Source organism: Kogia breviceps, chromosome 12 (genome assembly GCF_026419965.1).
Source record: "Kogia breviceps isolate mKogBre1 chromosome 12, mKogBre1 haplotype 1, whole genome shotgun sequence".
Classification (NCBI taxonomy): Eukaryota; Metazoa; Chordata; class Mammalia; order Artiodactyla; family Physeteridae; genus Kogia; species Kogia breviceps.
Window position 1 is genome coordinate 62221398 of NC_081321.1, and position 16194 is coordinate 62237591.

The window sequence follows — 16194 nt, forward strand, 5'->3', positions numbered from 1 at the left end:
CCAACTTTTTACATTTTATGTTTATTTAAGGGGTGGGTTTTCTACTGGACCTGTCCTCTCCTTCTTCCTTTTCTTGAGTTGAAAGAAGAATCACGTTTCTCCATGAAGGTGATTTGTCAGGCCTCAGAATACCCTAGGTGGTTTGTATCATTTTCTTACGGGTAAAATAGAGCCACCAACACATTAAATGATTTGCATTTGTATTTTGTTTTGCTGAGTATTGTTAAGTATGCTCGCTTTTGTTGTTGTGCTGGAAAAATTATTAAGCCATAATAAGTGTTAAATTTAAAAAAAAACCCATCCTACTCCTCTCCTTTCTAATTTCTGAGGTTTCACAGTTAAATGCTAAGAGGGGTTCAGACTAGACAGTCACTAAGAAGGTCAACTCAATATATATATGACAGCAGAGCCAGGACTAAGGGCTGTGGAAAGATAATACAAGGAACCATGATTCCGGCGGCCACATTACAAACCAGAGCCATTGTGAGAAAGAAAAAAATTCTAGCAGCCACGAGGGAGCCTGGACATACTTTTTTTTGACAACACTACCTAGCCAGTACGTAAGCTAACAACATACAAGTGCCTTTAAAAGCCTACAAGAATCTTAATTTTAAAAGTATTTGGTATGGATTTTAATTTTTTTACAGCATGAGAATTTGAAAGAAAAATCCTTCCATCTGGAAAAAAAAAGCTGTGGTTTAATTGGGGTTACATGATCTGCATGTATTAAAATGACAGTACAATGAGGCATTATTAAAAAGCACAGCAGTGGTTCCAAAGAAATCAAAACGAACTTGACTTAAGAACTCTTGAGATCTGCTCTCTGAGTTGCCCATCATATATACATTTTTTCACAACTGCAACTTAGCCTCTGCAAGTGGGAGTCCACTTAAATTCTGCTCGCCATTTGGTTGACTCTTATTTCCCCCACCACTTTTTGGATTTGAGTTATGATCTCAAATATTCATCATTTAAAAATACTGCACTGAGAAGTAATTTGACCTTGAAACTCCTTTTCAGATGGAGGGAAAATAAAGATATCTCTAACATGAAATTCTATTTTCATTTCTTGACTACAGAACTTAGCAGTGACCCAATACTGACCATTCCAATTTGGAAGCTGGAAAAATACTGATCAAGACTTTGCAGAAAAGGTGATGGAAAACTGAGACGCGTTAGTAAAGCTAGGCAGATAGGAAGTGATTTTCAGCCGCAAGAGGATTTGGTAGCATCTATGGGCTCTTTTTAAACTTAAGTAGCATCTGCCCTTGTGGATTTTGACCATCCTTTTGATTTAACACAGAAGAGGGTTTGTTCTACCTTTAAAAGCACATGCTCTTCCCCCACCTCCCCCCCCCCACCCCGACAACCCCCCCTGACTCCTGAACAAGTCGCTGCTAAAACAAGACTGGGGTTGTTTTCTTACTGCAAATCCAGTGTTTATCCAGTCCTTCCTTTTTCAATTTCTGAGTTTAGCTAACCTAACAACAGAACATATAACCCTTGGATTTCTCACAGAGCAATAAAAAGCAAAACAGCTGGCGTCTCTGATCAACATTATTCTCAGAAGGAAAACAAAAAGCTATGACTCCTAGTCCTTTGAGATATTTACAAACTGTATTTGAAACTATGAGATTCTAGAATATGCTTCTAGAACAAAGTAAAAGGGCCAGAAAATGTGGTTCACATCAAGTGTGCAAAGCTCTTGGAGAAGGGTAATCTCTACTGTGGATAAGAGCACAAATGTTCTCTCAAACAAGTAGAATAATTCTTTTCCCCCACTATGTTTTTTGAAATGAAACACCTAATGCATTCATACTCAGAAATCATAGAAAACTCCTTCACACATAGATAAATCTAAGAAAGCCTTTTCCTACAGCAGACCCAGCCCTCCTTGTATATTCAGGATATGATCACCTTGCCATCAGTTGGGTTATGTTTGAAATATTTTGAATCAGCTATCATTACTACTGATTTCCTTTTAGAAAAAGCAATTCGATTTTTATAATTGTGTACACAATTCTGAACATTTAGCTTCTTTAAACTTACATTCGACACAAAATATATGTCGAAGGAAAAACAAACTCAAAAGAATAAAAAAAAAGAAAACTCCACATAGTATCACAGAGTTTAATTTCAACCACCTGGTATAACATTTAAGTGTCAGACCTTCTGAAAATGAATTCTTGATGTGTTCCCCTTCACCGCCCTTTTACTTTCTTCTTTCCCAAGATTAGAACTTACTAGGGAATAGGTTTTTGAAAATAAAGTTTCTTTTTTGGAAAATGGCCTACATTCAGAAATGTCTCAGAACAAGCATTTTAAAAAAAACTAATAAATAATCATAAATCAAAATACATTAAAATAACATTACAGTACATCATCGCTCCTAAAAGGTCCACCATACTGGAAGATCCTCTCAAAGGTTCATAAATAAAGCCTTCTGGACTCGAAATCATTTCCTGCATTGTGATTAAGAGTATGCAGAAAAACTAAGAGGAATCGCCAAGTTATCGGTAGGATTCTGTCCAAACTACTTGGTCTGGTGCGGGCGGGGCGACTGTTTTGTTTTCGATCCAAGTGAAGACAATAGAAAGGTGCTCGTCTCACTTCCTCAAGTCCTCACAACCTGGAAAGAAATGACACGGATTGAAGTGGCTCGGACTCCTACAAGCCCCAGTTCTCTTCGGGCCTGTCCCGTGGACAAAGCGAGCTCAGAAGGACACCGGGGTCGCTCCCTCGAGTCCCCAGACACACTCAAGTGGCGCTGGTGACAAGGAGAGAAGCTGCGGCGTCGCTGGGGAGCGCACCAGTGAACACGCGTGGGTGAGCGTAGGCGGGCGGGCGATCAGGAGAACTTCCTGCCCTGTCCGAACCCCGCACCCTCCCCTCTCTGCCCCGCCTTTCCCGGCTCCAGTTTGTTCCCTTCTTTCCGCCTCCCAGAAACCGGCATTAATTTCTCATTTTTCCACACAAGATCCGAACCGGGGAAAAGGCTTCCTACTGCTACCACCCCCAGCCCCACTCCTCGGAACCTCCCTCGGGAGCCGAGCTGCCAGGACCATACCTCGTCTGGCCCGGGTGCTGCCCTCTTCAGGCAGAGTTGGAGGTGCTACGGAGAAGCCGGTGGCCGTGCGGCTGCGAGAGCGGTAGTGGGTGCGGGTGCGGATGTGGGTGTGAACGCAAGTGCGGATGCGGATACGGATGGAGCGGCTGCGGCTGCGGCTGCGGCTGGGGCTTGGGTTGTGGCTGCGGCTGCGGCGGGGCTTGAGGGTGGGACTGGGGCTGAAGCTGCGGCTGCGGCGGCGGCGGCTGGACCAGGTGCTGCTGCTTTTGCCGCGTGGACTTGACCGCCAGGATGGCCTGACGATTCTTGTACTGCACCATCTGCAGCGTGATCTCCGCGTTCCAGCCCTGGTCCTGCGGGCACCGAAAGTCGATTTCCTTGCCCTCGGCCATCACCACAGTGAAGTACATATACTTGCCTTTGCGCTCCACGCAGTCCACGGTCTTCATGTTGGAAAAGTGCAATTCCTTCAGCTTGACGGGCGGGTCGAGGCTGCCCACAGCGGGGCCTCCGGGTTGGGATGGCTCGACCGGCCCCTGCCCGGGCTGCTGCTGCTGGTGTTGCAGCTGTTTGGGCGGGATGAGCAGCAGCCCCTCCTCAGTGAGGATACAGCACTTTTTCTTCCAGAGCTGCAGCAACCCGTCGCTGCGCTTCTCCAACACACCCTCCTTCAGCGCCTTGCAGCCGCTGCTCTCCAACATCCTCCCGGCATAGGGGGGGCCGCCGCTCGGCTCGGCCTCTCCTCTTCCAGCCGCCCGGGCCGGGGGGGGCAGCAACAGCCGCGCGCCGTCCTCGCCCCAAAGGCTCCCGCGGCCGCCTGCCCGGAGCGCGCAAAAGAGGCTAACGCGCAGGAAGCAGAGCGGCGGCGGCGGCGGTTCCTCGGGGTCCGGGCAGCAGGGCAGCCGCGTCCTGATCCGCCACAAGGTCCGGGAGCTGCGAGCCGCCGGGCCTCTGCCGTCCTCTTGCGAGCGCTCACTGAAAGGCTCTGGCCGGGCCCCCTCGCGGCGCTTTTGAATGGGCCATCCCCCCCACCCCCGAGTGACACCCAGCGGAAAAGGCGGCTCCTGGCGCCCGCGCCGCGGGGGAAAGCCCAGCTCCGAAAGGCACTCCGCCGCCGGCGCACGCCTCATTAACTTGGGGCCTTTCCAAAGCCGGCCGCGTCCACGCCCCCCGCGTCCCTTGCTCCGCCTCTCGCCGCCCACTCGCTTCCGCGCTCCTTCCCCGGGATGGCTGCAGGGACCGGAGCCCCGGAAACTCCTCTCCTCCGCCAGGGGCCACAACCGAGGGCGCCCGAGCTGGCCAGCGAAGGATGCCGAGGCGCAGAGGGCGCTGAGAGGCCATCCCCAGCCGCCCCGCCTCTCCTCCCGGTGGGGCTCTCTGCTAACAGCCTCAGAAAATGAGGATAGGGCTGCGAGGACGGGTACAGCTACCAGGCAGTGCCTGGTACGCCAAGCTGACCCTCTGCCCTCGGGAACCCAGCCCTGGGGATTCGCGCTGCCTGGGCGAGCAAGGAGCCTGGGGGTGAAGCTCGCGAGTCGCGGGGTCCCGTGGAAACGTGCCTCCCCCGGACCCTACGTAAACATCTTAGTGCACAAAGGCCGAGAGGACACGGTGTCTTTACACTCACATTCACTTACGGTCACTAACTAGCTCTTCTTGGAGCCGAAGGGGCGACTGTTAAAGCAACAGCGCTACCGTCTGTCCCATTTGGAAGGGGTAGAGGAAGGGGACCACTTCGAATGGCATCTCGCCTTCCTTTTCTCGAGCCAGGAGCGCAGGCACTGCCTATCTTTACTCGTGACACAAGCGCTCTATCTTCCTTCTTGACCCATCCGTACAGCCAGCAATATCTCCCAACAGTAATTCAACCCTTAACGACAAATTCAGGTAATGCCCTGTCCCAACACTTTAAGGCAGTTTAGCCTTCCAAACGGCAGGCTAGCCTCCGCGGGTCCCTCTCTTTGCAAACGCCTAACGGGTCAGATCTCTTGTAATCTCATTTATCTGTAATCTGGGGAAAGTAATGCGGTACTCGCCCCTAGCTCCCTCCTACTCCATTTAAACAATTTCTATAGAAATTCTGGGAAACAAGGCAGAATAAAGAGCCTAAGCCGAGACCAAATCTCTTGGGGGAAATGTATTAAGTAAACAGAGAACCCCAACTATGTACCGACCCTGAAAATACGAAGAATTACACAAAGAATAAATAAATCGGGTGGATAAGTCAGAGTCAACCAAGGTAAGAGGAAAGGCTGCTACTTGAACTCAAGAAGTAGGGAGAGTTTAGCTCATCTGTAGTTTCATCAGGCTGGAACAAAGAATTCAAAGGGGAGGAAGTGAGAGATGAGCTTGGAGAGCGGAGCAAGATTCAAATTCTTTGTGCGTCACGCTTAAGAAATTCCAGGTTTATCCCAAGGTAATCGAGAACAAAGGATAACTTTTAAACACAGGAGGGTCCTGAATCTTAATCTAAGGAACAATGTTTCAGCAAATGGGACAATTCCAGCACAATCCTGAGACCCACTGAATTGCACTTCGTGGGCTCTCAGGACCTTCACATTGTTGATGGATTTAGTCTTTTGAGAAAGGCAAAGTCACGTAAAGATTTCTTTACATGATTACATTTTTAAAAGGTTACATTTTTAAAAATTCTGTATACCAATGAATGACAAACACTGCACCGAACATCTCAGTTTTTCCCCTGCCTTTGCAGGACAAGTGAGCATTCCAGAGAATTTCCACATGACCAGCTGTTCATCTTTTTAACAGAATGCCATTCTTCAGCTCATTTAGAAAGGATACTTCCTTTAAATGTGTAATTCAGAGTCTCTGAGGGCAGGTGTAGTTGGGAAAGACATTTCATATGGAAAATTGATACTATACAAACTGAACTGGGTAAAACATTAAGATGTATTCTGGAAGCCCAAGCCATTTTCTTGAGAAACACGTTTGGTGTTTCTATCCTAATGCAGTTTATCAGGATGCAACAAATGCATTCTATCCAAGCTACTTCACAATGTCTGAACAACCAGCAGCACGATTTTCAAAAGCATTTGTTATAGAGACTTTAAAACTCAGAATTTCCAGTTGGGTATTTCACAACTTAGTGACTTTGTGAACAGCTCAGAAGTAAGTATAGTTTGCCTTCTCCAACCATAGTGCAACTGATTATTGGAAATCTCAGTAGTATAATATAGGAATCTTGTAGATAGGTGACAGCTTTGCTCTTAATTTCACCAGTCACCACCAACTCACAAGATGGCCATATTACCATTTTTAAGACAAATAAATTCGCAGAAAATGAATTATAGGAAATAACTGCCCCCCCCCAAAAAAAAACCCCACTTCAGTTGTAGATAATGAAAACCTACAAATGTCACTTTAGAAAGCTAGCTAACAAGTCATTGCTTTGGTAAACAAGTCTGAAAAGGCTTAAGTCAAAGTGGGTATTATGGCCGGCTGCATCAAGTTGTCTATCAGCAGCATCTGAGAGTTGATCATCTTCTGCTCCAGGATAGTTCTTCACTGGCTTCGAGGACATCACTTAGCTTTCCTTCCACCTCCCTGGTCATTGTCTGTCTCCTCTACAGGTTCCTCCTCTTTCCAATCTTTTGAGTGCCCCAAAGCTCAGCCCTTGGTTCTTTTATCTACACTCACTCCCTTGATCTCATCCAGTCTTATTATTTCCAGTAAAATCTATATGCCCAAGACTCCGAAATTTATATCCAGCTGCTTGTTGCCGAAGAACAAAACAAGGACTACCAAAGTTAAAAAATAATAACACCCCCAGGCAAGGGAACACATACTGGTGAAGACATGCACTGAGTAGTTCGCTAGAGGGAAAAGTCTGAGGGGATATTCGATCATAGAAAGCAGTGTTCATAGAGCTTTTGCGAATAAAAAATAGCATGGTGGATAGGATGGAGTCCATAGGCTTATATATTGACTGGTTAAAACAAATTCCTGGGTAGAACTGGTTCAGTAAGGGTCTGAAGTCAAAGTTCATGGTTTTTCAGAGCCTTAGCTGGTTAGAATGGCTGTAATGAAAAATACCCTTCAGGGCTTCCCTGGTGGCGCAGTGGTTGAGAGTCCACCTGCCGATGCAGGGGACGTGGGTTCGTGCCCTGCTCCGGGAAGATCCCACATGCCGCGGAGCGGCTGGGCCCGTGAGCCATGGCCGCTGAGCCTGCACGTCTGGAGCCTGTGCTCCGCAACGGGAGAGGCCCCAACAGTGAGAGGCCCGCGTACCACCAAAAAAAAAAAAAAAAAAATTACCCTTCAGTTTTTATATATTCCAGGCCACTGTTACTGTAAATTGAATTTTTTTTCCTTTTCCCTTTCTCTACAGTACTATTTGGGTGTCTCATAGAGAACTAGAATATATGCACTCCCAAACTTATCTCCTCACCCTGACCTGTTCTACTTACCTGCAGTCCCCCTCTCAGTTGATGGCAATTCTATCTGTACAGTTGCTCAGGCCAAAACCCTTGCAGCAGTACTGCCCTTAAACCAAGCTAAAAGGAGCCCTGTGCTTTGAAGAGCCAGTACTACATGCCTATCTGGAACTCATCCTTGTTCTAGACTATACTCCAGGTACTCATTCCAAATACCCTGCCTAAATGACCTCGGCTATTTCAAAGTATTACGTGACCATTGTGTGCACTGGTGTGTAAGGTAGGTGGACAGATTTTGAACATGCAGGCTAGGAATGTCCACACAAACGTTCAGGAGGCCCCTTGCCATACAATTCAGAGGCAGGGATGGGAAGAGAAGGAAAGTGGGACACAGGCAGAGGATCAGTTTCCTCACAAGGAAGCTCCGGCACAGTTTTAAGGATCTGAATTTCAAACCTGGACCTCCAGGTACTTGTGAAGGTGTATTTGGCAGGATAGTAGTGTGGGACATATCTTCATTGAACAGAACTTTAAAATATTTAATCACTGGCATCTCCATCGCACTCCTACCCCAGGACAGAAAATGTTTATTAGAAGCATGCCTGCCTTGCAAAAATCCTTTACTTGCTTTCCAGTACCCAATCCACAAATTCAGTCAAGAAATCCCATCGGTCATGCCTTCAAACCACATCTATATTCTGTCCATTTCTATCCACTTCATCACCACCCTGATCATCTCTCCCCTGAAATACTGCCACGGCCTCCGAACTCTGCCTCCCTTATTCTACCCTTGTCGTCTTATCTACATTATAATTTAAGACATCCCAATCACTTTCTTCAAGTCTTTGCTCAAATGTCATCTCAATGAGGGCTTTCCTAATCACTCTAAAACTGCAACCACCCAATTTCCCTTAATTTTTCCCATAGCATGTATTACCTCCTAACATAACTGAATAATTTATAATGCCTATTGCTTATTTCTGTTCCCATTCCTAGAGAATGTCAGTTCTTCCAAGAGGTCAAAGATCATTGTTTTCATGTGTCCCAGTCACCTAATACATTTCTTGGCACACAGGAGCTCAACATATGTAGAAATTTTAAGTTGACTCAAAAGCCCACATCTGTCATAAAATCAATGTCTTCAAATGCTTGACAGATTTTTCATAATGCATCCTACTTTTTAAAGTTTTCAAACTGTAACAAGAATTTATAAGACTTCTAAAACTTGCCATACCAATACATGTATTTGGTAATAGTTTTTTTTAAATAAATTTATTTTTGGCTGCATTGGGTCCTTGTTGCCGCAGTGCGTGGGCCTCCCACTGAGGTGGCTTCTCCCGTTGCGAGCATGGGTTCTAGGAGCACGGGTTTCAGCAGCCGTGGCACTAGGGGCTCAGTAGTTGTGGCTTGCAGGCTTGAGCACAAGCTCAGCAGCTGTGGCACACGGGCCCAGCTGCTCCAAGGCATGTGAGATCTTCCCAGACCAGGGCTCAAACCCGCGTCCCCTGCATTGGCAGGCGGATTCCCAACCACTGCACCACCAGGGAAGCCCTGGTGATAGTTTTTAAAAATTGAATTAACAACTATACATGCTAGGCCTCTCTGAACTTTAAATGCTACTATAGTCTATAAATGCTATCTAAAATACATCCTACAAAACTTTCTTTTCCTGAGCAGCATGCAACTTAATATTATTGAGAAGTATTTATACATCATCCTATTGTTTGCTAGTAAGAGTAACCAAAAAAAAATAAGAAACAACACAGTAATGGAACTGAATAGATAGCATTTTCTCTTAGTTGGCAGATACCTGCTTAGAAGTTCACTAATACTAGCTTAAAGATATTTAACAGAAGTTAGAAAGTTATAAAGTATTTACTTTCATTTACAACTTGATTACAAGATTGTAAAACTTTTAATCTATAAACTTCCTAATTTGCAATATAAAGTAGAAACTCAAACAATATCATTATTAAAGATTTGGATAAAGTTCAAATGTAAGAAATAGTTAAAAGCCAAGTAATCATGAAAATACAAGTCAGGTCACCTTCATTAGTGCATAAAGGCCTGCATTCAGACTGCAATTTAGACTTCTTAGCCATCTCTTCATTTTAAAAAATTCTATTCAGTAAAAATATTTTATAAAGATTCTTATTTCCAAAATGCTGAGCTGAAAAGGTTAACAACTCTTCAACTGAATACAGAACTATTTTTCTTCAGATGCATGCCTCTAGCTGCCGTCCTTTTCGCCTAAAGTTGATGAACTGTGCCTCCTAGTGACCAATTTGTATAACACAGCTTAGAGCAATTGAGAATTGTGAAGTGTTCAAAACACGGCTATTACAAACCCCTTTACAGATCAAGCACTGTCAATCAGCTGTCTCTGTCCTTTCTATTGTGCCAACAGCCTAATTTTAGGTTCTCATTTCTCTCATTCATGCTCTTGTAATAGCCCAACCACTCGAATCCACACTAACTAATACACTGCACTGCTACCACTTCCATTCCTAAATTATGATAGAAAATTTTTTGGTCTCCTATTCATGTAAGAACATCCCAACTCCTTACTCTAGCATGAAAAGCCCTCCACAGAAACGTAAAGCCCTACCTGCCCTTACAATTTAGACTCTCCTTCCACTCAACCCTAAGTAAGCTTGTCACTTATCTACTTTGTGCTTTTTGCTTTCCCTAATCCTCAGTGACATTTGAGCACGCAACACTGTACTGTTACTCTGACTTCTGGGTCTTCAGGGATGGCAGCAGAGAAGCACCAGGTACTTCAGTGACTGACAGTGGAAGCACTGGTAAACTGGTTTGCAGGTTTATTTTGGGCATTGCCCTGGCAGATTAGCATCCAAGCCTCTGCCTTCCAGTAAGAGCCCATAAACACCTAATATCCTAAATCTACTTCTACTCAAACTAGGTAAATGCTCCTGTTGCTTGCAACTCAAATATCTGACGGATAGCCAGTGGGCAAATCTCTCCTTTTAAGGGACTAGAATACATGGGGAAACTCCCTCTTCTGCAGTCTTCTTTTACAACATAGCACAGTCTGAGAACAGACTTCAGTTTGATCATTATTGATACCTGCAAAAAAATGAATAAATCAGTAAATAAGCAAAGGCCTTTTTTAGGTGGTAGAGGAGGAAAAGTAAAAGCAGTGAGTATAGAGAATTCCTTCCAAAAATTCAAGGATACAGGAAAACAGGTGGTATGAGAAACTTGCTTGGGTGCTGCTGTAAATGGCAAGGTTACTTTAGAAGAGGAACTCAGGTTTCAAAGACCAAGATTGCAGGGTGGAGGGTGCATCACAGATGACAGCTGACAGAGAACCAAGGAGCAAAAGAGATGGAATGTAAGAATTTTGTGGGGTGGCCAGGCCCAGAAAGATGGAGGAACACTTTTTATCAAAGATAGAACCCAGGAAACCTTTTTATGGCAAGCTTCACACTGCCACTAAACCTATCAGGAAAAGCAAGGCCCCAGGTTAGAGGCAACAAAATTGCCACACAACTCATGACTACAAACTATTTAACAATCAGCATCCTTTAACAGATCAGAAACTGGAACATTTAGCAGTTCTTGTTTCTAATGAGATTCTATTTACACTTTTGTTTAAGTCATTGTCTCAACTTCACTTGTGTAGCAGGGGTTCTGGGAAAGATTATCATGTAAGACAAAGCAAAAAACCCGGAAGATGGATAAGACTCCAGTCAGAACTCATCTTCAGGTTGTATTCCTAAATCACCTTTCTGGAACTGGTTTACTTATTTCTGAAATGCAGCTGTTTGCCTCCTGTTTTGCAGGATATCCTAAATCCTTTTCTAAACCCGAAGGTCTTCAGCATGCATGGCTGATGTGGCTGTGATCCCAGCCTCTGTTCCACCCAGGGTCTACTATATCATGCAGCCCCCCTTTTGTGCTGAAAGTACAAATTGTAAGCCCATCTCTAAAGATGGTTGGATGCCAGGAGTCTCTTGCCTCCTTCAGCCCCACCTGCTGCCTAAAAGCTGCAAATAATGGGTAAGAGTGGCAGCAGCCGTTTCCGACAATAAAGCAGCTTTAAAGGTGGAAGCCATATGTCAAGGGAAACAAAGCAGAGGACGAAGCTCTCTCAGAGCAGGTGGGAGCGCTGACAGAGGCCCAAACAGCTGACATCAAACACTGACTCCAACAAAGATCAACTGGGCAGCCCTGTTACTTACCTTTTACCCTTACATGTCGAGACGGAATAATTACCATTTTCAAACAAGTATTAAGATTAAATAAAACATTATTTCTATTACCTTAAATGGCTGAATACACTTTTGGGTGTTTTTTTAAATGCTGATTAAGATTTCTAATGCAAAGTCCCACCTAGTCTGAAATACAAACAGTAGAGCAATGAAGCCTTCTTCTGAACCCCAAACTAGGTAATATACCCAACCTTTGAAAAGAAATATGTACTTAATGGTCATCGTATACTTACCATTTAAGGTTTTTTACTAATCAAGCTTGACATTTTAATGATTAGACCGAGCTAAGTATGTGTACATTTCATAATCTCAATTGTCCAGATAAATTCAAATGATAAGATTCCAGTATGATAAAGTAAAACATCCTTTCTCCATAAACAGGCATACAATATATAATTTAACCTTTCCTGATGTTTCATTTTGGGAAACTATTGTAGCTTTTATCAATACTATTATAGCCAACTGTATTTTCCAAAGACTAACTGTGGCCACTACAAGATTCCAGTTCCTCTCACCTTCCCCAAGCTGTATCATTCCTCCAGCAAGATGTAGAGTCCTCTCCCATTAAACCCTGGTGGGTTTGACTATAACCAACAGAGGACAGAAGTGATGACTTCCCAGTAGGATAAAACTTTGCCTAATTCTTGGAACCCAGCCACCATGCTGTGAAACAAAGTCTAGGTATAGAGTTCTAGCCACAACCCAGATGAAGTCTCATCCAGCACTGACCACCTGTGTATGAAGAGCCTTCAGATGATTCTAGTCCCCCATCCTTCAAAGCTTCCCCTGATGCTCAGTAGAGCAGAAATGAACTACCCAAGCACAGTCAGCAAAAATAAATCTTGTTGATGCTTTAAGTTTGGGGAGTGGCTTTTTTATGCATTAGGTAACTGCAACAATTGATTCAACTCTCCACATTCTCATAGCCCCACTAAATTCACAGAACAATATACATGGTCCAGTTTTGTGGTTTTATTGGTTTTCCCAAAATAAGCAACTCAGTATGCAGAAATGTGACAACTACAAAGGAACTTGGAGCATCTTGGTTGACTTAGGAGATTGAACTAATGAGAATCGGTCACTTGTAACGTGACCCCATACAGTATTATGGCTGGTAAATTGGAAGGAGTCCAGATAAACCCTACTCCATCTACGCATTGGCTGTATAAAAATTTCCTGTACAGCTACCATCTTCCTGGCTCCACAATGGAAATCAGAGAATCCAGCAGTGAACAAGCATTCCCAGAGTCCTTCTTGAACTGGCAAAACCAGTTCAGAACTAAAGAACCCAAAAAAAGTACATGTTAATTCAATGAAAAAGAGACTGTTGAGCTAATAAGGTATGTGCACAAAAGACGCAGGAGAAGGAAGTGAAAGAAAAGACAGCCAAGCATAACTGAAACAGTACAAATGTAGGTTAAACAGGGCAGGTTGCAGATGTGCAAGTTGCTCTAAAGGTTCTAGGTCCACTCACCAAGCCAACTCAACAGCAAAAAGACAACTAGCCTAATCCAGGTCTCAACCCACATCTGGCCTGAAGACTGACATGTCTCACTGTCCACCCCTAGACGGTCCACCCACAATGTCCAGGGATCCAGGTTAATAAATGTTTGGGATGGAAAGGGATGGGCTAAGTAATGACAACTTCGAAGTTTTGGAGCATGAGGTATCTGAATACAGTCAAACTTCATTACCCTAGATGATTTCTGGACTTCACAAAAGAAAATAAATCAGCCTTTTTTTAAATGAAATCAGATTTTAAAGACTAATTGTAGGTAAGGGGAATCAATTATTCTTTTCTTCTATTTTTTCTTATCTCTTTATAAAAAAGATCAAAAACCTTCAAAATGGGGGCATAGGTTTATATTTTTTATCCAGTTTTAGTCTCAGGGTTCTTTTGTACACCAAGTAGGGACACCTCTTAGCCAGGAACCATTTTGCCTTTAGAATCAAAAACAGAACCAAAAAAACCCAACTAATTCTGAAATTAACTGCCAGAATCTATTATAAAAGGTGAGTCCAACCACAAATTCTAGGTTTTATGTTTAGGAAGCATGTTTACTAATTGCTCATATATATCAGGTTCTAAGTACTCCTGAACTACTTCAAGAACTAATGTGTTCTCTCATCAGTGCCCACTACCATCTTTCACAAGACATCAAAATAATGAAGCTAAAAGAACAAGTGGTAGATGAACTCCAAAGATTATATTTAACCATTCTACTATCCAATGTATCAACTATTTTATTCCCATATTCATTAAAAACAGATGGTAACGGTCATTTGTTTAGGGCTGTCAAAGTTTCAGTCTAAAATCTTTTCCACTTTTATTCATGGTTTCTTATTCCTACAGAGCAACCTCACCTACAATTCCCAGCTGGATCAGCTACTACTAACCCCACCTGTTTGAAGGTAGTTACAAAAATGTACTGGGGTAAGGCTAGAAAAAAAATCCTATTGTGTTGGATTAACTTTGAAATATTCAGTGTGTACTCAGCTTTTATCATATTTCCTAAGTTTGTCACCTGAAAAGACCTGGAAATAAGTTACCTGAAAAGACCTAGAAATAATAACATCCCAAGAACAAGCAAACCCATCACCCTAGACTTGATTTCTAAGTACCACTCCCCATTAAAGGGAACCAGGGATCCTTGGGGAAATAGCCAGTTTCAGAGTTGGTACAAAAAAGCCCAAGATGATCCCAGAAAATCTTTCTGAGCTATAAAGTATGCAAGAGCTCAAATGATGCAGGACACACTAAAAGCACACAGGAACCAATTTTAAAAGGATACCATTGATCAAATCTGAGATGACTGAAGCATCAAAATGAACTATGATTACACAGTAAAATTTCCTGATTTTGATTAATCATACTGTGATTCGGCAAGAATGTCTTCCTACTGAAAAAATACAGCATTTAGAGGCTAAAGGGCACAATGTCTCCAACTCTGTCAAGTACTATAGAAAAAAGATATATGCATGAATATAGAGAATCATGTAGCAAAAACAATAAATGGTGATTTTGAGCAAAGAAGGTACAGGAATTCTTTCAACTATTGTAATTTTAGAATTAGAGAAAAGTTGCAATATCCATAAGGGCTTCCTGGCAAAAAGCAATCTGGAATTTAAGAGGATTCATTGCAGATACCCTTGAATCTATTATTTAAAAAACAAAAAAAACCCCAAAAACCTTCATCCCTTACGTTGACACTCTACCCTACTTTTAGACCCGGCCTCTAACCAGCCCCAATGTTCTTACCTACGAATGGTTGACTTAGTCTTAATTACGTTTTCCTTTAAAGTTATCTTCATAGAAAGAAACCCCTTGAAGAAACCACTTGAAAACCCCTTTAAAAGGACTTCTACAGCTAAGCGTTCCATGGCTTCGCCCCTTATGTCATCCATTCTTTCACTGCCTTCAAAGTGCCATGGATTGTCCTACTTCAGGACCCTCATGGTGTGTCTCCTCTAAAACCTTCACCTGAACTGCTCTCTGCTCAGAGGCTCCATCCGTCACTACACAAATTCCAACTCATCCGTGATTTCCCAGCTAAAAGCTCTTAAATAAGATTTGAGTATTCTGGAAGAAACTTTTACCACTCCATTAAAGTTTCTAAGCAACAACTGCTTAACTTCATTATGAACGGAAAAATGAGTATTAATACTATGAAATCTGTCCACTTCTGGCACTTGCATTTTTCAACACATCCCCAGTTCCTTATTTTCAAACGTAAAATATATAAAGACCTAGCCTTTCTGAAGAACCGAGAAGATAGCAGAAGTGGAAAGCAGCAGCATCAGCAGACCTTCCACGAGCTCACCTACTGTGGCCTGGACCTCGACCCACCGCTGGACATATCCTAGGAGCAGCTATGGCAGCTTCACGGTGCGCGAGGCAGTGGCGGCGGTCACACCGCCGCCTGCGGAGGAAGCAGCAATGGCTGCCCAAGCGCCTGCGCAAAGTCAAGTATGCGGCACCGCCCAAGGAGAAGCCCGAGGTGGTCAACGCACCTGCGCAACATGATCATCCTGTCCAACATGACGGGCAGCATGGTGGGCGTCTACAACGGCAAGATCTTCAACCAGGTGGAAATCAAGCCTGCGATGATCGGGCACTACCGAGGCGAGTTCTCAATCACCTAACAGCCAGCCCGTGAAGCACGGCCGGCACACCACGGGGCCACCCACCCCTCCCGCTCCATCCGCCTCAAATAGCCTGCCAGCCAATGAAGACACAGACTTCCCTTTAAAAACATAAAACACCCACACAGATGGAGAACTGAAAAGTACGGCTTAACACATCCCTGAGTTTCAAAATAATAAAACTCAAAAGATCTACAAAAGCTATAAACTCATTTCTCAATATGAAAATTAAGCAATTTGATTAACTTATTTCCTGCTGGCAATTTATTATTTCTAAATTGTTATGCTCCGTTTCTCATTTACTTTACACTTAAGAAAATTAGTCAATACCTCAATTTTTTTAAAAACTGAAAAA

The 16194-nt window shown here is 43.6% G+C and overlaps 1 protein-coding gene and 1 pseudogene across 1 annotated transcript; one reads left to right on the plus strand and one right to left on the minus strand.

Moving 5' to 3' along the window:
- Positions 1 to 678: 678 nt before the first annotated feature.
- PHLDA1 (pleckstrin homology like domain family A member 1) lies at positions 679 to 4212 on the minus strand. The gene is made up of 2 exons (XM_059081725.2): positions 3068 to 4212; positions 679 to 2629 (listed from the first exon to the last, which is right to left on the minus strand). Exon 1 carries the CDS (start codon positions 4195 to 4197, stop codon positions 3094 to 3096), a length of 1104 nt encoding a protein of 367 aa, XP_058937708.1. The 5' UTR covers positions 4198 to 4212; the 3' UTR covers positions 679 to 2629; positions 3068 to 3093.
- A 7098-nt stretch (positions 4213 to 11310) lies between these two features.
- LOC131766917 (small ribosomal subunit protein uS19-like) lies at positions 11311 to 15911 on the plus strand (annotated as a pseudogene).
- The last annotated feature ends 283 nt before the right edge of the window (positions 15912 to 16194 follow it).